Raw genomic sequence first — 26,889 nt, forward strand, 5'->3', positions numbered from 1 at the left:
AAGAAACACACAAAAACAACCACAACTAAGTTCAAACCAGTAATAAATAAAATAGAAATCGAATCCATTATATTGTTTACGACATGAAAGCAGCCACAATAAGTGACGATTATAGCCTGTAAAAATAGTCTTCCAAATTTGTAATATGCTAATGTGAATAACAATTCTCTAAAAGAAAGAACCCGAAAAGTCTGTACTTCATCTTTAATAATTTTTTTTATGACCCCATTTTCTTGCTAATTTCAAAGCGGTTTCCACACTTTCAGCACCAGTGTTCACCAATGTTCATAGAAACACCATATTAGAACAAAACATATTTATGAGATATCAAGTTTTCTGATTTCATGATGTAATATATATGTTCTTTGATATCAAGTTTCATAATTTTTTGATAATTCAATGGTTATTTGTGTTTTTAGTGTTATCTCTATTTCCATATGATACTTGAGTTTTAATTTCATAAATTTAGTTTTTACATATATTTTAAATTTTATTATGCTAAGAAATAAATTTTTGTTTCTTTGACTTGAAAATTATATTCTTCTCTTACTAAAACAATACTGAATATTTTGGACGTTAATTTAGTTAATCCAAAATGTTCAGTTTTCATTAAACCAAAAAATTAGATGTATATTTTAAAAATTAAAGTATCTTCCAATGAAATTAAAATTGCATTTTTAATTTAATTTTTTTCCGTTTGTTGTTAATAGACGTTTTGTCTTGTTGCTCTTTTTTGTTGCTGCATTTTTTGTTATTACTTTTATGAAATCATATAGTAAAGTAATATTTATGTTTTCTTGTTTTCGATTTACGATGCTTTGGAACATCAACATATTTATATTTGTCTTGTTTTAACATAACTCTTACACTAAAGAAACTCATTTATACATATGGGCATTTACTACAATAACCGCCCAATGGCCTTTTTCCTTAAGTGACGATGTTTCTTCTCCTTTAACAGACCTAGTTTTTTAATTGGTCTAAAAATTTTAGCTGTATTAATTCAAATGTTTTTATTGGCTATTGATTTTAACTGATGTGTCAACACAAGCTTGAATGTTAAAGTTGATGTGTCATGTTATGGTAAAAAACATACAAGTTTTAATGTATTGATTTATAGTATAGGTTTATTAATCACTAGATTAGATCATTTACGCGGTCACGCATATATAATTAAGAGAAATATGTAAAATTTTAAGTAGTAATATTTTAAATGTTCATTTTATATTTTATTTTATTTTCAATACAAAAAACAAACCGGATTTAAAAAACCAAGCTTTATATAATAAGATGTATTATATAATAATTCAATACAATTTGTAAATGGAATTAAGAAAGATGTTATGAGAATCATAATCTAAAATCTTTAAAAACAAATCTGAATATAATTATCAAAAACAAATCATATGGTAAACAATCAAATCTTAGTTTTTTAAATTTGATTCGTTAACAATTTTTAAAAAATTAATTACTAATTTCTGTCTATAATAGATAAAGTGAATTGACCTAGTAGGAGTAGAGAAAGCTGTAACCATTCATTTTTTAAAAAACTTTTAATTATATTAAAAAAAAATCTGTATTAATTTAAGACTTAATTTATGTTTTTATCTTTGATGAGAAATTTTAAAATGGTCTTAAGACCAAATGACATTTGATATAAATACTTTAAAAAAGGTGTAAAATTATATGGATACTTTTCCCTTAACTATATACAATATTTATTTTATTAGTGGAACAAATAATAAAATTTAATTAAGCAGAATTATATAGAAAATGAAAAGAGCATTTATCTTTATCTTTTTTTTTTTTTTTTTTTTTCTCATTCTGATGCTTATAAAAAGATCGGGCCAAGCAAAGTTAGAGAACCATAGCCAATTTGTCTCACCTCGAAACAATGACGACAATGTTCTCTGATCTCCCAAAGGATTTGGTAGAAGATATACTCTCTAGGGTTCCCATAACTTATCTCGGAGCAATGAGATCCACTTGCAAACGGTGGAACACTTTAACTAAAGAAAGAATTCTATGGAAAACAGAAGGAAGACATCCATTTATGGGGTTCATGATGATGCAGTATAAGCTTTGTTCACTAAGGTTCGATCTCCATGGAACTTTCAACAAAATAGAACTCGTGGATACATCTATAAAGGAGATAGGTAATAATCTACTTAATCAAGTCAAGGTATCTAAAGTTTTTCATTGCGACGGGTTATTGTTATGTGTGACCAAAGAGGACAACGCTAGGCTCGTGGTGTGGAACCCTTATTTGGGTCAAACCAGGTGGATCCAACCCTTGAACGCTTACCACAGAGCAGACAGCTATGCTATAGGATACGACAATAACCGTAAACACAAAATCTTGAGGTTTTTGAATTATTACGACCGTTCTGTTGGGCAACTAATTCTTGAGTACGAAATCTATGATTTGAGCTCTAATTCATGGAGGGTTCTTGATATCACTACTCCCACCTTGGAGATAGAGTTTTATCAAGGCTGCGCATCTTTGAAAGGAGACACTTACTTTTTTACCAAGGAAAAAATAGTATACGATGAGGCTGGTGATAATTACAATCCAGAGCCGCATGACTGTTTACTATGTTTTGACTTTAAATCGGAGAGCTTTGGACAGCTTCTTCCACTGCCGTTTGTGCACTATCTTTACGATGTTGGAGGTCTCTCATCTGTTGGAGACGAAAAACTAGCGGCGTTATCTCAGCCTAAGAGAAGTTCAAAGGTGGAGATTTGGGTTACAACTATGATTGATCCCAATGCTGTGTCGTGGAACCCTTTCTTAAAACTTGATTTGGGTTTATTTCCTCACTTTAACTATCTCGGTGGCAGTTTCTTCATTGACGAGGAGAAGAAAGTCGCTGTGGTTATTGATTTTCACACATATGGAGCAAGGATCTACGAGGGCGCAGCTTGCATTATTGGAGAGAATATGAAATACGTACGAAGAAAGAGGCTAGGCCTTGGAGAAGCTAGGAGTCACATACAAGGAGCTGTCAACTTCAGCGAGTTTGCTTGTTGTAGCTCTTATGTTCCAAGTTTGGCACAGATCAACTAAATTATGCACGATTTACAAAGGAAATTAAGAGAAGAAGAGAAAGCGAACCAACAACAAGCACAAAAAGACCAACTCTATTGATTAATTAATAGCTTATTTTATAATTAATGATAATGATAACCTATTTTCTTTCTTGCATCTCTTTTTCATTCGTTTCTGTGATGTTTTTGTTTTGCAATGTCCTCCGGACAAGACCAATCCATTATATATTATTCTTGTTTCTATTTATTTACACAGTTTGAGCTGATCAGAAAAGATACAAAATATATTCATCCTTCGTCCGGCTCTACCAAATTCCATCTGACATTTGTAGTCATTCATATCTCTCAAGTGTATAGACATATATATATATATATATATATGTAGATACTGAGATGGGGAGGGTTTTGGTGACGTTGAGGGCAGCAGCGGCGGTGGTGGCTTGTTTTGGTGAGAAGGAGCATGGGGTACGGTAATTAGGTCAGTTTGATCTAATTCCCAATGGGGTATGGTAAGATTTTTATATATCCCAATGTTTTTTTCATTAGGGGGTTTGAAGTATCTCCCTTTTAGTTAATTTGTGTAGGATTTGGTGACATGATGAGATACCAGCTGGATTTATTCAGTTATGTTTGCTCGTTGGTTTTGTAAGGGTTTTTTTTTGTTGCTCGATTGTGTCACAAACTCACAATGTAAGAATGTTGCTGTAATATACAAACAGTTTTATACATTTGAAGAGTGAGCGAGAGGAACCTATTATTTGAGGCTATTAATTACTTTAAGATGATAAGGGGTTCATCTTGGTGGCCAAAGATCATCACTTCAAGCTGACCACTTTAATTAGTAGCAAATAATACCCGCAGCATTATTCTATCAAAAGCCATGGGAAGAATCCATGTCTTTTAATTTGTCTGAAGTTTTATCCATCAACTACATTTTCCAAGTAAATCGACCTCATTAATGACTAAAATAACTATCTCTAGCTCAAACCTTATTAAATCTCTGAGATACGAGTCCATCTTTTTAATCGTATATTTTCACAAGTTTACCTTTTCTAAAACTAAAATCCATATGGCGCCATACCGCTTACACGCATACGTAACGAAGATCATCAACGCAACACAAAGGTTTATGCATATGAGAAAGTAGTAGTAAACATGGAAAAAGGAGGTTGACATTTTTAAGCGTATAAAGAAAAATCGGAAAGAATCAGTTTATACAAATCAGAAAAGAAAAAAAAAATTGTTTTGTGAACACAAAAGATGCCATCACTTCAAAGACAAAATTATTTAGTTCATATTCACCAAAAAAAAAAAAACTTATGTAGTTCATGAAGGATATAATGAGATAAAATCTCCAAAACAAATAGGATAAAAATTAGCCTAAAATTTCCTAATCGAATCTTAAAAAACCAAAAACTTTGATCCCATTGTTTACATGATAGAAAAGGGGGAAAAAGGAACTGTTACTTTTTCTGAAGTTTAGAAATAGGTATATAAAAAAAAGTTAGGCCAAGCAAAGTTAGAGAACCTAGCCGATTATTATTTACAATGACGATGATCTCTAATCTTCCAAAGTATTTGGTAGAGGACATACTCTCTAGAGTTCCGATAACTTGTCTAGGAGCAGTGAGATCCACTTGCAAAGGATGGAATTATTCTGTGTAAAGCAGAAGCAAAGCATCAGTTTATGGGGTTCATGGTGAAGAGGGATAAGCTTTGTTCACTGAGGTTCGATCTCTTTTACAACAAAGACGAAGAATTCGTGGATCCATCTCTAAAGGAGATAAGTAATAATCGACTTAATCAAGTCAAGATATCTAAAGTTTTTCACTGCGACGGGTTATTGTTATGCGTGACCAAAGAGGACACCACTAGGCTCGTAGTTTGGAACCCTTATTTGGGTCAAACCAGGTGGATCCAACCCAGAAACAGTTGCAGCATAGGAAACAGGTATGCTGTCGGATACGACAAAAACCGTAAGCACAAAATCTTGAGGTTTTTCGAGTGTTACGACGTTATGGCTGGGCAACACATTATTGAGTACGAAATCTATGATTTGAGCTCTAATTCATGGAGGGTTCTTGATATCACTACTCCCACCTTGGAGATAGAGTTTTATCAAGGCTGCGCATCTTTGAAAGGAAACACTTACTTTTTTGCCAAGGAAAAAATAGAAGACGAAGAGGATGAAGAGGATGGTGATGAGTATCCAGATCCGCATGGCTGTTTACTATGTTTTGATTTTACAACAGAGAGCTTTGGCAAGTTTCTTCCTCTGCCGATTGGGCACATTCTTGACGATGTTGGAGGTCTGTCTTCTATTGGAGGCGAGAAACTAGCCGTGTTATCTCAGCCTCATGGAATATTAGACGTGGAGATTTGGGTTACAACTACGATTGATCCCAATGCAGTGTCATGGAGCCCTTTCTTAAAATTTGATATGGAACCACACTGTGGTTATGATTTTAAGTTACACTATGGCGGTGGCAGTTTCTTCATTAACGAGGAGAAGAAAGTCGCTGTGATTTTTGATGGTGACAAATCTAAAATAACCTGCTACGAGGGCGCAGCTTACATCATTGGAGAGAATGGTTACTTTAAAAAAGTGTGCCTTGGAGAACAAAGATATCTCGAAAAAAAAATTTCTTTTTGCCCACTTGTGTGTTTTGGCTCTTATGTTCCAAGTTTAGTTCATATCAAAGAAAATTGCACGAGTCAAAAAGGAAAGAGACGAAGAGAACAAGAGGAGGCCAACCAACAAGCACAAAGAAGAAACAGAGACTCTCTATTAATTAATCAATAGCTTGTTTTATGATAGTGATAATGAAAAAACAGAGATTCAGAAGTTTTCTGTATATTACTTTTATGACTTAGATTTACAAACATATATACTCGAGAAAGCAGATCCTTACGAATCATGTCTATACAAAATAAGGAAAACAATATTAGCGTTGTTGATCTTACGGAATTGATTTGTTGACCAAACAGCTTCAAGGCCAAGTACCTTAAACATGTCCAAACCAACTTAGAGATAACCGGTAGCTAACATGAAACCAATCTCCAACAGATAATGATAGCCTATTTATCATCTCTTTTCATTCGTTTCCCGTTTCGTTTTTGTTTTGCAATGTCCTCTGGACAAGACCAATCAATTATATATTATTCTTGTTTCTATTTAGTTACACAGTTATATTTGAGCTGATCAGAAAAGATACAAAATGTAGACATCGTTCTTCTGACTCTGCCAAATTCCATCTGACATTTGTAGCCATTGCACCTATATAGATATTGAGATGGGGAGGCTTTTGGTGACGTTTTGGTGGCGGCTTGTTCTGAGGCAACGGTGTTGGTGAGAAGGAAGATGAATTTCTTTTTTCTCATTTCAAGAATATATTCCGTAATAATTCAATTAGAGAGAGTAATAAACAAATTTATAAAAACAGAATATTATAAAATTTAGTGAGACTTTTATGAGATGACTATTATGATTGAAGATGAAATATACATTAACAAATCTATTTATCAACTATTAACAGATTTATGGACAAAATGTGATCAACTATCTTTATGTAATGGCTATAAATGTGGTTGAAGATGGAGTATTAGTCTTTTTTAATGAGACTACTATAAAGGAGATAGGTTGTAATGTTCTACTTAATCAAGTCGAGATATCTAAAGTGTTTCAATGCGACGGGTTATTGTTATGCGTGACCAAAGAGGACAACGCTAGGCTCGTGGTGTGGAACCCTTATTTGGGTCAAATCAGGTGGATCCAACCCCGAAACGCTTACGAAATAGTAGACAGCTATGCTATCGGATACGACAATAACCGTAACCACAAAATTTTGAGTTTTGTGGATCAATACGACCTTAATGGTCATCACCTATTTCTTGAGTACAAAATCTATGATTTTGGCTCTAATCATGGAGAGTTCTTGATATCACTCCATGCTGGGAGATAGCATATTATCAATGTGGCGCGTCTTTGAAAGGAAACAGTTACTTTTTTGTCCAGAGCCGCCAGACTGTTTACTATGTTTTGATTTTACAACGGATAGATTTGGAAAGTTTCTTCCTCTGCCGTTTGTGAACTATCTTTTCGATGCTGGAGCTTTCTCTTCTCTTGGAGACGAGAAAATCGCGGTATTATCTCAGACTCAAGATAGTACAGTGGTGGAGATTTGGGTTACAACTATGATTCAGCCCAATCGACGGTGGCAGTTTCTTCATTGACGAGGAGAAGAAAGTCGCTGTGGTTATTGATTTTGACACATCTGAAAGGACAAACTACGAGTGCGCAGCTTACATCATTGGAGAGAAAGGGTACGTCAAAAAAGTGCTCCTTGGAGAAGATGTGCCTTACATAAAAGGATCTCACAGATACTATGGTTATTGTTGTCGACTTGCATGTGTGTTGTAGCTCTTATGTTCCAAGTTTAGCACAGATCAACTAAATTATGCACCATTTATAAAGGAAATTAAGAGAAGAAGAGAAAGCGAACCAACAACAAGAACAAATAACAAAGAAGAAGACCAACTGTATTACTTAATTAATATATATATATATATATATATATATATATAGCTTTTCTATTTTAAGATAAATATTATGATAGCCTATTGTCTTTCTTGAATCTCTTTTCATTCGTTTCTTGTTTTTGTTTTGCAATGTCCTCTACAAGACCAATCAATTATATATTAATTATTCTTGTTTCTACTTAGTTACACAGTTTGAGCTGATCAGAAAACATACAAAATGTATTCATCGTTCTTATGACTCTGCCAAATTCCATCTGACATTTGTAGTCATTCATCTCTCTCAATTGTACAGTCAATATGTGTAGATATCGTGATGGGGAGGGTTTTTGGTGACGTTGAATGCAACCGCGAGGGTGGTCTTATTCCCGGGCAACGATGTTGGTGAGAAAGGGGATGAAACGGAGGAGGAAATGGTCTAAGGTGTGAGATGGTGGATGCCAGCCATAGCACTGGAGGTATATTGCAAGCTGGTTTGGTCTCTGAAAGATGATCCAAGCCTAAAATGTTGCTCACTTTTAGTTGATGATCTTTCCCAATTGGTGAGAATTTTACATACCCAATGCTTATTGATTAGGGTTTATTTTAATTTGTATGGGATTTCGTGAAAAAGACATTTTTTTTTGGTGAAAAAAAAAAGACATACCAGGATTTATTTGGTTACTGCATTTTAATTCTGGATTGTTTTGTAACATTGAAAGGTTTTTTGTTGTTGCTTGTTTGTGTCACAGACTCGCATTGTAACTTGTAAGCATATTGCTGTAATGATATAAATACGTACGTACCATTTGAGCGAGGAACTTAATCATGCATTATCTTGGAGGCTGTTTTTAAAATAGATAATAAGGATTTATCTTGGTGGCTAAAAACATTACAAACGTCTTAGTGGTTAGAAGTGTTAGGAGATAACATTACAAACATTACAAGAAGAATGGATGTTGATGAACTTCAATGGGTGGTTACGAAATTGCTACTGTTTTTAACTTTTTATAAATTTCTCGTCATTATTACCTTATTTGTTTCTAATACGTGTTTAATAAGGACCAAAATTGATTAATAAAAGTTGGACAAATGAAAAGTTGATCTTTTTTTTTTCTTGGTGCTACAAAACTTGCGTTTAGTATAGAGTTATTTCAAATTCAGAATTTTTTTTTGAAAGAAGACGAGTACAATATTATATTTGTAAATACTAAATAGTATTAATTCTTAACATATTTTAAACTTTATTGATTATATATTGAATTATTGGTCATCATGTATAATATGATTAGATTAAAAACCTATAATTATAATGTAATAAATGACAAAAAATATTATATATAATACTAATTTATTATTCCTTCTGTTTCACAAAGAGTGTCATTTTAGCATTTTTTACACAAATTTAAAAAAAAACAACTTTCATTTTTACCTTTTATTAATACACTACATCGATGCACCTTATATACTTCCCATATATAATGATCTATGTCTAACTGGCGCCTTATCTTATTTTATAAAATACTGCATGTAACATTTTATAAAGATATTAAAAAAATTTGAAGTCCTAATATTAGTTTTATTATTTTGTTCATAAGTTTTTAATTCTCTCTAAAATAAAATTGGTATATCACAGTTTCAGCTTAAATGAAAGAATTATGTAAGAGTGAATATATGGATTATAAGTGGTTGATTCAACTGATCTACTCGATGTAAAGTTTTGATGAAAGAACTATGTAAGAGTGACACCCATATTTCTATATTCAGATTAAGATTCCAAATCCGTTTCTATTTCTTTGGTACATATGGTTTGGTTTCTAATCTAGCTCTAAGTGTTGGTTTGGTAGATTCAACGTTTATCTTTCTTTAATATATACGGTATGGCATTTTAATTTGGAATTAATTAAATTTTGATTAATTTTTTTATTTTAGAATATAGATCTTTTAAAATTGTACAATTTTTGTTGGTTTGATTTTACATGACAAAATTATGGATCCCTTCAATTCATCGTGGATTGAAGGCATATGTGACTTAAAACTGAGAATGTTAGTTTGATACTAGCTTATTATTTTTGGTTAGCGATCTTCACTTATACTAATTATTGCCGTAGTATGTAAACTTGTCATTTTTTAATTAACATGTTGAAATTCAAGAGTTTCTATGCTTTTTGTTTTTTGCTTTTTCCAATGAGTAGGTGATAAATTAATTTGACTGAGGAGTCTCATAAGCCATAAGACCATCTTCATTAGTTAATTTTTGGGTGGTGTCTAATCTTTTTAATAGAATTAATTTTAATGTTATTTAATTAAAAGTGTCTTTAGAGTATCTAAAAGTATGTAAAAGTGTCTTTAAGTAGACAATAAATACATTTTTTTGCACAACCTAAAAATACTCTTAATTAAATAATAATAAAAAATCTTTAGATATCTATTAAAATAACAGATGGAGATGCTCTGATGGATATTCAGTGGGCATGACCGAGTTGAACAACCACTATATTATATATCATATTATTTCTCAAATTTATATTTTATTTTAAATAAGTACATGTCTGGGCTCTTGTTCACTACATAATCATTAATGATTTAAAAGAATGATAATAGCACGACGTTGAAAGGTGACTAATCATTTTTATATTTAAACGGCAACACCTTGATCCATTTATTATCATGTATATTAATCTTTTCACGACGTTGGATATTTATATCTTTTAATCAAATCAGATTTATTATTTTATTTTTGAATTCAAATTGTCATGTATGTCTTGATTTTGGAATTAAAATGGTCATGCCATTGTATTCTCTGATTTATTTTACCATTTCTTTATTTGATTGATAAAGAGGGCATCATGCAACATTCAGAATAAAACAAACTATCTAGAAGCTACGTCTTGTACTCGTTAACGACTTACGATGCGTTACATGTGCATGAAATTGTTCAAGCCGACCAAAATCATAGACTTTTTATGCATCCCATCCAACTTCTAAGGCATAGAGATGGACATGTATATGAACACAGAGAAACCGATCAAACAGTCATAGTATTACTAGTTAAGGACACCACTTAGTTAGTTAATTAAGGACACATCTTAGTTAATCACTACATAGTGATAGTAGCTCATGATTATGCATCTACTTATCAGTTTTGTGCATGAGGTTTCATTTTTATACTTGGTATAGATTATGCATAAACTATAGTTTGATATATATTTTGACATATGACCGCTTGTACATTTTGGTTCAATCATGCATTGATTCATTCTATGGTTGCAGAGTTTTGCGTGAGGTTTAGATATTATTTTAAGTATATATTTTTGTAGTTTATTTGATGGTTTGAGATTCTGATTATCGTAATTGTTTGCAATAATTGTTGATATTGGTGTTGGTTTCATTTTCATATACTAAATCATCAGTAGCCTGAATTTTGCTCTTGTGTTATTAGTGTGTGAGGTTAGGCTAGACGCTTGTATAACCGTTATACTGACATTTCTTTTTGTTGTTGATTCAAAATATTTATGAAATGATTTTTAGTAACCGGATATGATGATAGTTTAATGAACTTCTTACTAGTTATTATATCCTTAAAAATAATCATAATGATTTCTTAGTGGTGGTTTATAAAAAGACAGCAAGCAGTTGTATCTGTTGGGTTTTCTAAACTCAAGTTAAGTTTCATTAGCATCATATTATCCGCTTTAGGAAAAAACCTGCACGGATTTGTTATTGTGCTCCTTCCCAAAAAGCCTCATACTAAGTAAGTTTTGGACTTGACTTATATATTAGACCATCTTTATCGGTAAAAAACTAAGAACCCATGAAACCAATTTTTTTCTATTAAATTTTGGATTTGTCAATGTTTAGAAACCAATGGGGAGTTAATAAGAAAATCTTTCTCCAATGGTAGAACATATGAGGGGTTCTTAAGAATTCTTTTTGAAGAGTTTATATTCACATCAAAAACTTGTCAAATGCAAAACATAGATTCATTGACAGAAAAACAGAGATTCAAAACAGAGATTCATGACTATAAACAAAGAGATTCAAAACAATCATTTAAATCAACTTTACACATTCCATCAAGCATTTGGATAGCCATTGACTTGATTGACATTCTCATTCTGCAAAGACTCATCATCACCTGAATAAGCCATGAAGAAAGCTTCTGCTTGGAAAGATTTTTGCTCCAATATCATGAGATTAAGACAACAAAAATGCTGAAAATATCCTGAGATTTTTGCTGCAATATCCTGAGATCACACTGGAATTTATGTAGATGTTAAGCTGAGAAGAAGTAATAGCAGTCGCAAAACATACATTGTCAGCTGAGATCATGACTTGCAGCTTGTTCTTGCATTCAGTACAGCTCATCACAGCCTGCAATTTCAGTAGACGTTCCATCAAATTCTATTAGGATATCTTGATGTTGCAATAGTTAAAGTTCATTATGTATGCTCCAGTCAGAAACACTAATCACACATTGATCACAACAAGAACAGAATGACAACCAAGCTACAGCAATAACCGATTCAAAACTAATCAAGAACTAACAAGCAATAAAACAGAAACACTGATCAAGCATTGATCACAGTGAAACAAAATACACAAACTTATGACAATGAAGCAAACTTATGTAGCAAGTTCTCCAATTAACCTCACAAAAAAACAAAGAAACAAATCAAAATCAAGCAAACTATCCAGCTTGTAATTGAAGGACCTTCATCAGGATCATACGGAGACATGTACTGCCCTGTAGACACAATCAATTAGCATTTATTTTAAACAACATTGGTTAGCCTCCTGCAACAAAAACAATAACTCCGATTGATCAACCTAAAATACAAACAAGTAGCCGATGAGGTTGTTTCTCTAACATTACCATACATGTCTTTAAACTACACCAACCATAACAATCCGCATTATAAAAACCCCTCAAATCCATATTAAATCCAATCTAATTTTACCAATTCTCAAATTTACTCAATGACCCTTTTGCTCAATATCATAAACTAAGCAATCAAAATTCTAAATTCGACCAATAGAAGTAGAAAACGAGGAGAAAGAACAAACCTTTCTCAATTTCTCAGTAAAGATGCGTTTAAACCTAAAAACAGAACATGGAGAGAGAAACGGAGAATTAGAGAATTGGGTTAGGGCTTGTAAGAATCTGGGAGCGAGAGGAGAAGCCATGACATGTGACTGGTTAAAACGGCTTGATACTACTAAGATTTTCAATAAGAAAGAGTCGCTACAAAGAGAATTGAGAAGGAGAGAAAGAGTTCGTCGCGAAAGAGAAAGAGAGGAGGAGAAGCAAAACGACAATTTTGTTCATCACCCAACCAATATTGACCACGTCGATGCCTCTTAGTGATTCTTAAACCTCCTAACTAAGAAGTAACTCTTACCAATATTCCAATTTTTGATTTAATTTTAATAAGACAAAACCTAAGAATTCTACCTAAGAGGTCGCGATAAAGATGCTCTTAGGTACTTCTTTTCTAATCTTCGGATGTGGGACGTTGGTTTGCATTCAACAATAGTCTTTCTTAAACCAAGGACCACGAACCTTAGGCCTTCTCCTCGGCGAAATCTTGTCACTATTGACTTGGTGCTCCTTGTTCGCAAGGTATTCTTCTTATCATGTCACATTAAAGGGCTTCTCCCACATCAACCGATAGCCCATACCCACTTCCTAGGTCCACTTATTTTGATTTGGACTTTGATACCAATTGTTGGGTTTTCTAAATTCAAGTCAAGATCCATTAGTATGATATTGTCTGCTTTGAGCCGAGATGGCAAAGTCCGCACGGATTTGTTATTAGGCTCCTTCCCAAAAGAGCTCATACTAAGTAGGTTTTGGACTTGACTTATATATTAGATACTTCTTTTCTAATCTTCCAATGTGGGATGTTGGTTTGCATCCAAGAGTATCATCCCCTATTAGAACTACGTAATTATATGTATGAATATTGATGATGAGAAGATTTTTTGTATTTTTGTTTTCGGCAAAAAAAAGTCATGAACTTGAAAATGTGTCGGATCATATAAAATAGCATGTGATTTATGGTATAACAATGGTTTGTTTTGTACATCATGACTCCATATGGTGTGAGCAAAATAGGATGGATGTTTTGTGTAGAAAAAAAAATGTCTTTAAGATGATGAAACAGCCAGTTCTTTCATTAGTCAGCTAGTTGAATATATATATTTTTATCATTATTATACTCTGCCAAATTAGTCTGTCTAGTCATATTGGATATATATATCCTTGGCTCACAAAACGTCATTGCTCCTCGAATGCATTCTTAATAAAAACGACCACAAGTGTTATCTAGAGAGCCTAATAATAGTGACAGGATTATTGATGTAAGGCAAATAGTAGTATTGTCTTTAAACATTTAACGTCAATTTATTTTAACGTCAACTACTACGAAACTTAGTAGTATTAAACTTAGACGAACCCATTAATTAATAAAGGGCGAGTCAAACCCAAAAAACAAATGAGAAAAATAAGCGAATCGAAACCGTCCATAATCGAAAAGTACAAGAGGGTACAACTGTCATTTAAATAACATTCATGTATGTATTCATCGATTCGTTTTCGCCTTTCCAGCGTTCCTTCTTCTTCTTTCTGACTCTCTTACCAAAATTTTATCAATCTCTCTCTGTCTCGCTGCGTCTTTTCGCCGGAAAAAGGACATAACTTTCGCTGAAATTTGTCGGAACCTACGAGCGTGCAAGGGCTGTTTGATCTGAAGAAATCACGGAGGAGCGAAAAAAAATAAAAAATGGGAGCTTTTTTTGCTGAGGCGGTTTGATTTTTGTATCTGTGGTTATAGAAAGGAACCGTTTGCGTTGAAATGGAGCCTTCTAGGGTTATTCTGATCGGTGGTTGAAGCTTTTTCATTTGCATTTTGTGCCAATCTGATTGTAAATTGCTTTCTCGTCGTAAAGGCGCTTGTTTTTTGTGAGTAATTTTATCTCGATTTCTCTTGAAGATACAGAGAGAGGGAGAAGAGGTTGTGTACAGACATTTGTAGATATTTGGAATGGGGAGGGTTTTGATGACGTTGGCAGCAGCTGCGGCTGTGGTGGCTTGTTCTGTGGCCACAATGGTGGTGAGAAGGAGGATGAAAGGGAGGAGGAAGTGGAGGAAGGTGGTGGGGATACTTAAGGATTTGGAGGAAGCGTGTGAGACTCCCTTGGGAAGGTTGAGACAGATGGTTGATGCTATAGCTGTGGAGATGCAAGCTGGTTTGGTTTCTGAAGGAGGGTCCAAGCTTAAAATGTTGCTCACTTTTGTTGATGATCTTCCCAATGGGTGAGATTTTTTACATATCTCCAATGCTTGTTGATTACGGCTTTTTAGAAGAGTTTTTTATTAGTTTTCATAGGATTTGGTGACATGATGGTGCAAATCTGTAAATTTGCTTGTTAGTTTGTTTGAATTTGAAGGTTTTTGGTTGTGTGATTGTCATAATGTAAAGCCTCTTGTTGTAATGTACGAACCCTTTTATTGCAGGAGTGAGAGGGGAACTTATTATGCACTTCATCTTGGAGGCTCTTACTTCAGGATAATAAGGGTTCATCTGGGTGGCCAAAGATCTACTCTTGAAGTTCAAGATATTGAACGACATTCCATACCAACATCGTTGATGAATAGCACCAGCGAGGTGTCAATGCTTTCTTCAGCATTCTTCTAATCCAAACTCGATTGCTATAATCCGGCTGATTAAAACGCTCACATGGTTATTTCTTACTTGATTTGCAGGTTCTCTTCGACTTTCTAGCATCATCCTTGCAAATGTTTATCGAAAAAGAAGGAAACATGTTCAATTTAGCACAACCTGTGAAAAGGGAACTTGCATTTACTTTTTCTTTCCCAGTCAAGCAAACATCTCTCTCTTCAGGAGTTCTAATTAAATGGACCAAAGGTTTTGCAATTAGTGAAATGGTTAGTTTAATTTCTCTGCAAACTTTTCACTGTCGGCCTGAGTTTTAGATTACATCTAAGGCTGCATTATATAATCTTAAAACCTATGATGAAACCACTCTTTTTTTTTGGGTTAATAGTTGGATCAACTCAGATGTATAATCATCATAACAATGTGATTCATTTTCTAGCTTTTGGAGTTAAGTTTGGGTAATCAACATTGCTGACTCAAGTTCATGAAGTTCATGACACGTTTATCTTACTAATGCAGGCTGGGGAAGACATTGCTGAATGTCTACAAGGAGCGTTGAACAAGAGAGGGCTAGATATTCGTGTTGCAGCTCTTGTAAGTCCTTTACAAGTCCTTGGGAATGCTGCTGCAATTCCTTTGTAGCTTTACATACCGTCACAAAATTTTGAACAAGCATAGACTACCTATATCTTAAAAACCTCACGATATCATGTGTGGTGTTGATATTAGTTTCATTGTTTGAGCAGGTGAATGATACTGTTGGGGCTCTATCATTTGGACATTTTCACGACCCAGATACAATTGCCGCTGTTGTCTTTGGAACAGGTAGTAATGCTTGTTACCTTGAACGAACTGATGCCATAATCAAGTGTCAAAACCCGCGCACAACTTCTGGAAGCATGGTAATAAGAATTGCTACATAGTTCATCCTGAGAAACCTACCACTAATATTTAGATTCTTGATAAAAGATTCGATCTTCCCTTTATAATGCTTTGTTCTTCTGTGCTAGGTGGTCAATATGGAGTGGGGAAACTTTTGGTCATCCCGTCTGCCAAGAACATCATATGATATTGAGTTGGATGCAGAGAGTATGAATTCAAATGACATGGTAATATTATGCTAAATTCCCATTCTTTTGTTTTCTTTTATCCTGTTTTCAAGGTTTATTATCAGGTAATCAATTGGTTGGTACTGTTTATAGGGATTTGAAAAGATGATAGGAGGGATGTATCTTGGCGACATTGTCCGCAGAGTAATTCTTCGCATGTCACAAGAGTCCGATATCTTTGGACCTATCTCATCCATTTTATCGACACCTTTCATTCTAAGGTACATTTCCTTTGTGTCTTATGTCTGTATATCTTTTTTGATGAGAAAACAACTGCCAAGTTTTTACTTCGTCTCCTATTGCAGAAATTCTAAAATTCTTCAGTAAAAGTAGATACTAGTTGTATTTTGTGTTAAAATCTAATCTTACTCCATTCACAGAACAAATTCTGTCTCAGCAATGCACGAAGATGACACACCCGAGTTACTAAAAGTAGCAAGAATCTTGAAAGATTTAGGGGTAAGCAAACAAGAATAATGTGATGCAAAGTATAGTTCTGTTTCACAATCATTGAACATAGTGATGGCTGATATCTTTGATCCCATGGCGCGTTCTCTTGCTCATAACAACAGGTAGCAGAGGTACCATTGAAGGTGAGGAAACTTGTAGTAAAGATATGCGATGTGGTGACACGCAGAGCGGCCAGACTAGCAGCAGCAGGAATTGCAGGAATCTTGAAGAAGGTAGGGAGAGATGGGAGCGGAGGAGGAAGGAGAAGCGATAAGCAGATAATGAGAAGAACAGTTGTGGCAGTAGAAGGAGGTCTGTATTTAAATTACAGGATGTTCAGAGAATACATGGACGAAGCTCTGAGAGATATACTGGGAGAAGATGTAGCTCAACACGTAGTGGTTAAGGCCATGGAAGATGGTTCCAGCATTGGCTCTGCATTGTTACTGGCTTCCTCACAAAGTGTTCAAACCATACAATCCGTATGAATTGTTTGTGTAGATTTAGATTGTATAGTCAAACATGTAGCTATGTGTAAATATTGTAGGAACTTCTGTTGATTTCTGCCCATAATTGTGTAAATAAATTACGATTTATTCCAAAGGAAAAGAATCTTACTCTAGTAATAATTGCAAGGGAATCAATTTCATGTCGTACAACATGAAGGCAGAAACAAATGATTCCATATTGTTTAGGTAACAAAAGTGCAAAAGCTTCATTACATGAATTATGCGAAGAAAAGCAAAAATTTCTTTTTAAGTGAAAAGCGAGTAAGAAACGCGAGAGTTGGAAAAAAACAGACACTACTGTTTCAGAGGCTAATATTGTTACAACGCAAAGAAAAAAGCTAAGGAAAGGTGGTGAGTGATGAAATGCGAACAAAAACACACTAAGGATACGGCAAGACTGAGAAAGAGGAGCTGAGCTGTGATTTACTCTTCGCCTTGGCTCTCATCCTTCACCAGTTTGATCATGTCGTCAATTCGCAGAATTGTGATGGCTGCCTCTGTTGCAAACTGGTCACAAAACACATAAACTAGTTTACGAGATGGACCAAAGGATTTGCTTTTATAAAAAATCTAGTTTATGTGAAAAAGTAAGCGAGTGCTTCACCTGAATAATTTTCACTTTGCTCATAGCCGGTTCGATTACTCCTGCTTCCAAATTGTTACGGATGGTTCCGTTTACGAGATCAAGTCCCATGCTGCATTTGCAATTTACCAACATAAAACCAATGAGAACAGACATTTTTCAAACGAAACCTCAAGCGGAAGAGACTTGATATTGCTAATCAAAATAATATTGCTTATTACCTTGAATAGTGCTTCTTATCAGCCTTTATTTGTGCAGTGTGGTGGTACGCCCTAAGTTTAGCTACCAACTCGGTTGCATCCTTAGCAGCATTTACAGCAAGAACCTGAGGATAGAACAGTAATAGTTAGATAATTAATCAAGAACAAAGGACATATTTTTTTATTGATGATTGTCGTTCGCACCTTTGGAATAATCAGTAGAGCATCAGCAAATTCAGCAATTGCTAATTGTTCGCGAGAGCCCAAGGTTGTAGCAAGGTGCTCCAGATACACAGACAATGCTGATTCAACTGCACCTCCACCCGCAACCACCTGTTTGAGAAGAAACAGTCTTGAGTAAAACAAGAAACGTAAAATTACGTAAAATTTATTGCCAAATGCAAGGAATATGTCTAACAGGAAGCAAAAGGTTGTTACCGTGTTGGACTCAAGGGTCCTCTTGACAATACATAAAGAGTCGTGCAGTGCTCTCTCCATCTCATCAAGCATGTAGTCATTTGCACCTCTTAAGATCAACGAAACCTTACAGAAAAAAGCTTATAAAGTCATGACAAAGCTAGACTAAACTCTGTGTACTAATGTTTATAACTTCAATATTGTATACTTAAGATAGATTTTGTGTGATATAGAACTGTAACAATTAAGCAATAATTTAAAGCAGAGAGCAAATGGCATACCGCACTGCTTGTTTTGGTTCCTTTAATCAATATAACATCATCATCCGCGATTCTCTCTTCCACAACCTCGTCTGCAGATCCAAGGTGTGCTGGATCAAATGTTTCTTCGCCCTCCATGTCAGCAAAAGTAGTGACCTAAAACAAATAATAAAAATCTTAGTCAAATGTTTGGCAACTTGGTTCTGATGCTTTTAGTATTCAAAAGGCATATCTAAAAAGTACCAGGGTTGCTCCTGTAGCCTTCGCAACATGGCGCATGTCTTCTTTGCGAACACGCCTAACAGCAATAGCTCCTGCCTCTACAAAATACTGAAATAAAAGCAAAAGAAATTAGAATCCATGTAAATAACTTCTAAGAATCAGACACAAAGGCATGTCATACTTGAAAACTTCAAAAAATGAGTTATGCGCAAGGAGAAAGAGAAAAATTGGACTTCAAACTCACTTTAAGTGCCATGTCGTCAATCCCCTTCGTGGTAAGAATTACATTCGCTCCAGCTTTAAGAAGTTTCTCTATTCGCTCTTTGGTCATGTCAGCTTCTCTGTGAAAACAAATATTCAGCAACACAAGAAAAAAACTCTGTATGGAACATGGATCACATCAGCAGTAGAAATACACAATAGAGCCAATATCTTAAGCATTCTCTATCCCGTACATACACCCTGTTATCGGAGAAAATGGGAATACTTCTTCACGTAAGGATTAAGATAACAAACTACCTTTGACGGATTTTTTCAAGCTCTCGTGGGTCGTTAACAACAACTTGGACACCTAACTGCATTTTAGTCTTCTGTAGATTGAAGTCCAGGCAAGCAATCTTTGCTGGGGACACTCGTAATGGCATCCCTTGGGCAGCACGACCAGTATTGAGCGCATATCCATTCAACAAATAGCTGTCTCTTGCACTTTGACCATGAGCTTTCAGAATATTGATTCCCTGAAACGTGGTAAGCAGAAGTGTCTGAGCATACAAGTACCATCTTCACCAAAGATCTTATGTTTAAATTGTTTACAGAGGAGCAGATACAGACCTTGATAGGGTATTTTATCTCTCCCCGTTGATTTGTCATCTTTACTGACAGAACGGCATCCACAACCTAAAGAAAAGTCATTATAACAGTTCAGTCATTACACAGTTGATCAGAGTAATATTTCATGAAAATATCAGTGAAATCCTCGAACAGACTTAAGTAGAAAAAAGTGTCCCCAGACGAAACAGAGAGTGGACACTTAAGAATAAATAACCAGGAAGGAGAACTAGAGGCATACCAAATTAGCAAAGAAGTCGCTGTCACCAGAGATCAGTTTGGAGGACATGCTGGTCTTAGCACAGTTTATCAATGGAACTTTTCCAAGCTTTTCAACCTATAGAAAAGCAGAAGAAAAAAAATTAACTCAAGGGGGAGAGACGGCCACTTCAGAGAGAATTTAAATATGCCAACGAAAAAAAAATGTATGAAGAGGGACCTTATAGAGTTGAACACAAATTAAAGTTTCTTCAAATGCTATATACTCATTCAAAGACAATATGCATGAGGTAAGAGGCCAAAATGTAGACCATCATAACAGGACTAACCTTCGTTACTAGCTTCTCTTCTATGTATTTGCAAGATTCTCTCATCGCTAGCTGTCAACAGTAACAAAGAATATGAACACACAGGAAACAAATTCTGAAATGCAGGTCACTACATAAGAACTATAGCATACCCTGTATCCACTGATAATTGATGTTGGATGTATTTTGTTCCTGACCAAATCATTTGCCCTCTGCAGATATATGCATATGACAATTAATCATCAAGCAGCTACCATGTGGCAAAACTTCACAACTCTTAAGAAGATAAACAACAAAACCAAAAAAAAAAACCAGTAATCAAAGTAACCTTGAGCAACTCAGCAGCTACAATAACAACGGATGTAGTCCCATCACCGACTTCTCTGTCCTGGAGTTCAGCTAACTCAACAAGAACCTGTCACAGCAAAAGAAGACAGACTCGGAGTAACTAATAATTCATAATAACTCTTTTAAACAGACACATAAATAGGCAACCGATTATAAGAATATACGTATAACCATCATATAAGCATCAATTACCTTAGCAGCAGGGTGTTCGACCTCTAACATCCTAAGAATAGTAGCACCATCATTTGTAATGGTCACATCACCAATATCATCCACCAACATCTAAAAAAACAAGATGTAACACGATTGAACAAACTAGGAAGGTAAACCAAGGCTACCAGAGTATATATAACATAACACATACGCAAATCAGAAACCAATAAATTCAACAAGAGTCACAAAGCAGTCGAACACAAACCTTGTCGAGTCCGACGGGACCAAGTGAGGTCTTAACTATATTTGAAACAGCTTGACAAGCCATCACTGAAAATAGATTCATCAAATCCGAGTTAAACACCACACACACACAAAAAAATCATCCAAAAGAAAGAGATTCAAAGCAAACCCTAGATTAGAGATCCAACACAGAAACAAAAATCCAATGAGGAAAACAGAACAGATCAGCATACGGGGAAATGAGAAATAGACGAAAGAGGGAGCGATACGGAGAGAAAGCAGTACCGTTCTGAGTACGAACATCTTGGCCGGATTGTCTATCGCCGGAAATATCCGGATTTTGAGCGGAGATCGACATTATTAGGTCAGAAGATGAACACTAGAGGAGACGCAAAAGGCCTCCAGATCGGAGATCTAAGCTCTCGAGGGAAGTGCAGTGAGAGATTTATTCGTCTTTACACTGAAGCAATGAAAAATGCTTCTCAAAAGTTAAGAGAGAGTGGGACTCTCCGGCGGGTTTTTAACCCTCAAGGTTTCTGGGACGTACTACCAGGGTATGAATGAAACGTCGGCGTTTTCAGTACTATATAAATAGTTGGGCCGGAATAGAAGATATTTTCTAAGGCCCATTTTATGAGATTAATCGGTAAAACACGAATTATGGGCTTCATGATTTGAACAGGAGGAAGGTCATCGTCATCGTCCGCTTCCACCTCGTCCGCATGATTCAACGTCTCCGGAGCCAACGATTCCATGATTATAGCGCGGATTTATCTAACAGCTTTGGTTTGTTTGTTTGTTTGGTTGGTATTGTCGCGATATATCATCATGTTCCTATCTCTTTGGAACTTCGGTTCCTCGGTTTTCTTATAAGGTTCAGATGCTTATTTTTAATGAAATTTTCTGATACTTCTACAACATTTTCAGAGCTACTACGAACTTGTCAAATCTAAATTACTTGAAGAGGGTTTTGATTGCTAATATTGGCTCACACTGAGAATAAAAAAAAGTTAAAAATTTGACATGCTCCAGGACAGTTGTGATTTAAAACAGTTACAGAGTCTTTTTGAGAATCATGCGTTTAAAGGCTTGTAGTGCTTCTCCACCATCTTCCTATACTCTGTTACATTAGCAATACATCCAAAAACAAAGAAAAAGACATAAGAAGAAGAACATCTTCATTGAATCAAAATGGTAAAACCAGAGATGCTGTAATCTGATTAATAATGCAAAATTACCTTCTTGATTGCTCCAAAGCTGAGCTGCTTGATTGTTCAATGGTGAGCTGATGTTCGGTTCTGATCAAATTCCATTTCCAACAAAAAGACACGAAAATCAGATATTGGATATCAAACCAGCAGCCTAGATAGATTCATAAGAAACCATAGCCAGTTATAATATCAGCCATAGAGTTTAGTTTACCTCCAAGAAGGCTCTGAATTGAGAGTAATATCGTCCTCACATCATAAGCGGAAGACCATTTATCCTAAAAACAATGTGAAAACAGATACTGATTACGTACTGCTTCTCTGATATGTGTTATAGCATTAGCTCCATGGTGTTAACAGTAATACACAAATAGATATGAGTTATGTACCTGAAGAATGTCCAAGCAAATATTGCCATAGAGATCCACATTGGGGTGGTAGCAACACGTCTCAAACTTAACTTTGGGAGCTTTAAAAGGATAATCGTTTGAGAAAGAGAGCGAAAGTCTGTACTCAGTTCCTTCAAACACAGTGTCTTTACTCCCTGTGATGGTTCCTTTCCAGCAGAATATGTTGTCTTCCTCTGGAAAAGCCGATATCCCAGGATCACCTCCCATCTGGCAAAACATAAAACCCAAAGGCCATATATAAGCGTTTAAACTATATCAAAAGACAGGTTCAGTTCTGATTCTTCACATAGACGAAAGGAAAAGAGTGATAGCTTACCATCAATCCCATTAGTTCAGACTGCAGCCTGCATTTAAAGACGAACAAAAGAATTAGTAAATCATTGAATTTGATTTGAGCAAGAAGAGATCTGAATCAGAACCAAACAAGAGGAAAACCATAGTGAAATGTCATCAGCAGTACATATAAATCCCGATGCATCGAACTCTCAGAGGAATTATAGCAAACAGTTGGTGGACAATAAAAGAACCCATATATTTCAGAAGAGAACAAAGAGAAGTCACAATCAGTTTTTTTTTTTGGATCCATCGTTTTGTCTAAAAATGATCTAGAAACATGTAGACCACAAGAACTAGATATGGGTAGAGTCAAATCCTAAATCTAATCTACCTAATGAAATCAACAAAACAATCAAAGAAGCGATTCCAATCGTAAAGAGGCTAAAAGACTATTACAAATTTTACGATGCGAATAATTCCAAGATCGGGGGAAACAAAGAAGTAGAAAAGAAAGAACCTTTTGAGAACGGATTGGCTATCGACGGTCTTAGTCGGAGGAGCAGGTTGCTTTGATCCAGTGGCTACCGGCGTAGTCGCCGACGGAGTATTTCCTGTGTACCCATTTACCGTCGCCATCCCTTTTTTCGCCTCTTCTGATTGAAAACCCAACAATCGAAGTCGAAATTTCTGAAATTGAAATGCTTTCGCTCGAGAAGGTACAGATTCACGAAGGATCTAAATTGAAGAAGAAGGAGAAGAGAGATAGAGATAGAGATAGAGTTCTTCTTCTCTTCTTTAACAGAGAGAGAGAGAGAGAGAGAGACGTGGGTCTGGGTTATAAAACGTGTACGACACAAGAAACGACGTCGTTGTTAAAAGCAATAAAAGGAATTTATCTTTCCGAACGTTGTAACTTAGAATATAGCGAGCGGCTCTTTGGTGCATTTGAATTGAAAAATTCACCTACCTTCTGTAAGGGCTAGTTCTTTTTTCTTTCAATCATCAACTTTTGTTATACGAAAAAATGTAAATGGGATTTTATTTGTTTCGATAAAGGACACTTTACCATAGCATTTTCCTTGGGATAAGAAAATTAGTTGATGTAATCATATTTTGTAAGATCGATCATCCATCATAATTTACACATCACAAGAGGCCAAACAAAACAGATAGTATATGTTTCTTTAGGTAAATCATTTTTTTTCTTTTAACACTTTAATAAACTTTAAAAAACAAGCAAACAAACAAACTTCAAAGGAGTATTTTGATCAGAGTAAGCAATGAAGGTGATGTTGAGATAAAAGGCTCCAACAACACACAATTTTGCCACTCTCTCGAGTTCCACTTGTGTGGGTCTAGGAAAACAATTGTGATGATGCCTCTGTATATATGCCTAATATTGAAGTGTTAAGTCTTGTAAAATGCACAATAGATCAGAGATTCATGAGATATACAAGAAAGAGGGTTTGTTGAGAGAGCTAAGTAAAAAATCAAGATCTTGTCACAACTGGATTCATTAAAAAGGACACAGTATTTTTGAAACCAATCCCAAAAGTTAACGAGAGACGCAATTCTATAGATACATGATAACTTCCCTAACTTTTCAACCTATTGAGAAACATCACACTACAAAGCCATCAGAGATGACTACACAAGATAAGGGAGGGAGACGTACATACTGTACCGATCATTAATAGAGCTTAATGACTTTAGAGACTCTTTCAAAGAACACAGGACACATACTTGTGCTGAACATTATAACCTCTCTCATCCATTCTGGTACCACTCTTTGGAGTGTTCCGAGCGATGCAACCTTGTAAAGCCACTCAGGTTCTTCACTAGATGAGATCTTCACAAAAGTTAGGCTGAAGGATAAACCTGTTATGGTCAAAAATCAGGGAGAACAAAAATCAGCATCGGTGCTTTTACGGTGGTTGATGATCTCAAATAAGTTGGATGGTCCATCTTTTGAATCAAAAGGTAAACATGTCTTGCATGAAAACAACCCGGAGAAAGTAACTTTACGCAACAGATAAATTACCGGTTGTTGGGTGTAACAGATGGATTACGTGTTCGCCTTCATTATTACTAGTTGATAATTCCATTCCTAGCAACTGTTCACCAAGAGCTTGAAATATACAACGAGCAGAATTACTTGATCCATCATGGGTTGTTTTGCAGCATTGTGGCTGAGAAACCAAGAGAGTTTCCTTGAAACAAAAAGCAAGAATAAATATTTAATACGGATAAACTTTATGATCCACGGGGGTTAGTGAAACAAGATGTGCAACATTGAGCTCAGAACTGAAAGGATAAGAGGCGATTTGTTTTACCTTTGGTTTATGATGTTTGCTACTGTGAGGTGATACCATGTCCGTTTCCTCCACCACATCTTCTGACAGTCTGCTACGTTTTCTCATGCTTCTTGTTGTAACTCGAGCAGTTTCAGGTGTTATTGTCTCTTGTTTTTTTCCACTTTGATCTTCGAAGTTGCGAGGATGTCCCTCTTGGATCTGCTCTTTTAGCTTGACAACTTCTTCAGAAAGTGCTTTATCTGTAAACAAAAAAACTCAAACTCTTTTTAAGTACAAGTTAAAAAATTACTCAACACCGAAAGAACAACAAAGATTATATCCTAGACGGTGTTATAAACAAATCTAAGCACTTGACATTATTTTCTCAGCCAAATTCCTATGAAAATGCTAGATTCAATTTTGAGCAGAAACTATAGTTAACATTGCTTCTTCTTACTCTTTTGTTGTTCTCTCTTGAGATTACGATTAAGATTTTGATTCTCCAGACACTTGTCGTCCAAGTCAGATCTGTGGAACAAGATTGTAATGGTTACATTTGCAAGGCATCCTCCAACTTACTCTAAAGATATAACCCACATCGACAGAGGATAAAAATGAAGACGGTAATATATAATAATGATGTAGTAGTAGTACATGCCTGATTGAATCCATTTCAGTCCTCATGTTCTCAACTCTCTCCCGCAAATCCTTTTTTTCACTTTCCAAATGCTCCATCAACTCCTCCGAAGCTGCACACACAAAGACAGAGACACTAATAAGTCAAGAAACCCCCAATTTTTTTTGTAAATTCCAAATTGCGAATTCCGAAAATCTAACCTAACAAGAGAGAAATGCTCAAATCTCAGATGATGAAACTTATGAAAACAATTAGAGGAATTAAAAAAAAAAACCTTTAACAAATATGAGGAACTTCTCTTCAACTCCCTTATTAACTGCCTCGCATTCGGAAATTTCCTTCTTCTGGACAAAAAAAAAAAAAAAAAAAAAAGAAATCCGAATCAAAATCGAAGCCCAGAAATTACATGAAAAATCGAAGGGAGGAGGTTGATGAAAAAAAACCTTGAGTTTGATGTATTTGTCGTAGAGCTTGGCGTAGAGAGCTTCCATACTTGTGCAACTGAAGAGTGAGTGAAGAGAAGAACACCTCTAATTAAAATTGATGATACGCAAACCCGAAGAAAAGAAACAAAATCGAAGAGTTTTTATACAATTTCGATTCGAGAGGGGTAGCGACACAATACGTTTCGTTTCCAGATTTGAGTGGCCAATTCGAAAACTAAAATTCAAAAAAAGAATCCCCAAACTGACGCGTGACGCCTATCAAATGAAACGTATTGTGGATTTTAATATTAGGGCAATGTTTTTTATTAGCACTATTTCATTTAATTTTAATTTCTTTCTTAGTTTGACTTTGACATTACTATTGTTTTCCATACAATGCCCTAACGAAAACAAAACGGACGAATAAAGAAAAAAAAAGGGCAAGGGTGATTAGGTATTTTTGGCTGTTAAGACACACGGATCCAATTGGCAGTCGGATTGGTTCTATTCGGGTCACGACTAACATATCCGGATCAAGAATAAAG

General features: G+C 35.2%; 4 protein-coding genes, 1 long non-coding RNA gene and 3 pseudogenes across 7 annotated transcripts; 4 read left to right on the forward strand and 4 right to left on the reverse strand.

The window, feature by feature from the left end:
- The first annotated feature begins 1,857 nt into the window (after positions 1-1,857).
- LOC104765879 (putative F-box protein At3g20030 pseudogene) lies at positions 1,858-3,295 on the forward strand (annotated as a pseudogene). The gene has a single exon (XR_015590631.1). The product of XR_015590631.1 is annotated as a putative F-box protein At3g20030 pseudogene (transcript).
- A 1,155-nt stretch (positions 3,296-4,450) lies between these two features.
- Positions 4,451-5,851, forward strand: LOC109130815 (putative F-box protein At3g20030 pseudogene; annotated as a pseudogene).
- Positions 5,852-6,620: 769 nt separating this feature from the next.
- Positions 6,621-7,502, forward strand: LOC147920374 (putative F-box protein At3g20030 pseudogene; annotated as a pseudogene).
- A 4,030-nt stretch (positions 7,503-11,532) lies between these two features.
- On the reverse strand, positions 11,533-12,969 carry LOC104765880 (uncharacterized). Its single transcript, XR_763934.2, has 2 exons — positions 12,631-12,969; positions 11,533-11,937 (listed from the first exon to the last, which is right to left on the reverse strand). It is a non-coding gene; the product is annotated as an uncharacterized LOC104765880 (long non-coding RNA).
- A 1,067-nt stretch (positions 12,970-14,036) lies between these two features.
- LOC104765881 (hexokinase-4) lies at positions 14,037-17,407 on the forward strand. The gene is made up of 9 exons (XM_010489665.2): positions 14,037-14,881; positions 15,083-15,233; positions 15,332-15,514; positions 15,765-15,839; positions 15,992-16,147; positions 16,256-16,354; positions 16,448-16,575; positions 16,735-16,813; positions 16,927-17,407. The coding sequence occupies exons 1-9, from the start codon at positions 14,610-14,612 to the stop codon at positions 17,290-17,292; spliced, it is 1,509 nt and encodes a 502-aa protein (XP_010487967.1). The 5' UTR covers positions 14,037-14,609; the 3' UTR covers positions 17,293-17,407.
- A 62-nt stretch (positions 17,408-17,469) lies between these two features.
- Positions 17,470-21,838, reverse strand: LOC104765882 (T-complex protein 1 subunit alpha). The gene is made up of 17 exons (XM_010489666.3): positions 21,380-21,838; positions 21,117-21,181; positions 20,891-20,980; positions 20,679-20,765; positions 20,503-20,562; positions 20,372-20,422; positions 20,065-20,160; positions 19,827-19,892; positions 19,515-19,732; positions 19,240-19,336; positions 19,017-19,103; positions 18,795-18,929; positions 18,535-18,639; positions 18,301-18,429; positions 18,118-18,221; positions 17,918-18,008; positions 17,470-17,820 (listed from the first exon to the last, which is right to left on the reverse strand). Exons 1-17 carry the CDS (start codon positions 21,450-21,452, stop codon positions 17,737-17,739), a joined length of 1,638 nt encoding a protein of 545 aa, XP_010487968.1. The 5' UTR covers positions 21,453-21,838; the 3' UTR covers positions 17,470-17,736.
- A 210-nt stretch (positions 21,839-22,048) lies between these two features.
- On the reverse strand, positions 22,049-24,007 carry LOC104765883 (ubiquitin-conjugating enzyme E2 19). Of its 2 annotated transcripts, none has more exons than XM_010489668.2 (6): positions 23,506-24,007; positions 23,029-23,056; positions 22,692-22,919; positions 22,517-22,580; positions 22,333-22,392; positions 22,049-22,214 (listed from the first exon to the last, which is right to left on the reverse strand). In XM_010489668.2, the coding sequence occupies exons 1-6, from the start codon at positions 23,622-23,624 to the stop codon at positions 22,168-22,170; spliced, it is 546 nt and encodes a 181-aa protein (XP_010487970.1). In that variant the 5' UTR covers positions 23,625-24,007; the 3' UTR covers positions 22,049-22,167. The 2 variants fall into 2 exon arrangements, with proteins under 2 accessions (XP_010487970.1, XP_010487971.1); XM_010489669.3 differs by lacking the exon at positions 23,506-24,007 and adding an exon at positions 23,148-23,273.
- A 479-nt stretch (positions 24,008-24,486) lies between these two features.
- Positions 24,487-26,662, reverse strand: LOC104765884 (uncharacterized). Its single transcript, XM_010489670.3, has 8 exons — positions 26,512-26,662; positions 26,363-26,420; positions 26,194-26,263; positions 25,941-26,031; positions 25,740-25,810; positions 25,322-25,542; positions 25,030-25,198; positions 24,487-24,866 (listed from the first exon to the last, which is right to left on the reverse strand). Exons 2-8 carry the CDS (start codon positions 26,408-26,410, stop codon positions 24,679-24,681), a joined length of 858 nt encoding a protein of 285 aa, XP_010487972.1. The 5' UTR covers positions 26,411-26,420; positions 26,512-26,662; the 3' UTR covers positions 24,487-24,678.
- Between the last annotated feature and the right edge of the window lie 227 nt (positions 26,663-26,889).

Source organism: Camelina sativa, chromosome 19 (genome assembly GCF_030686135.1).
Source record: "Camelina sativa cultivar CO46 ecotype springtype chromosome 19, ASM3068613v1".
Taxonomy (NCBI): Eukaryota; Viridiplantae; Streptophyta; class Magnoliopsida; order Brassicales; family Brassicaceae; genus Camelina; species Camelina sativa.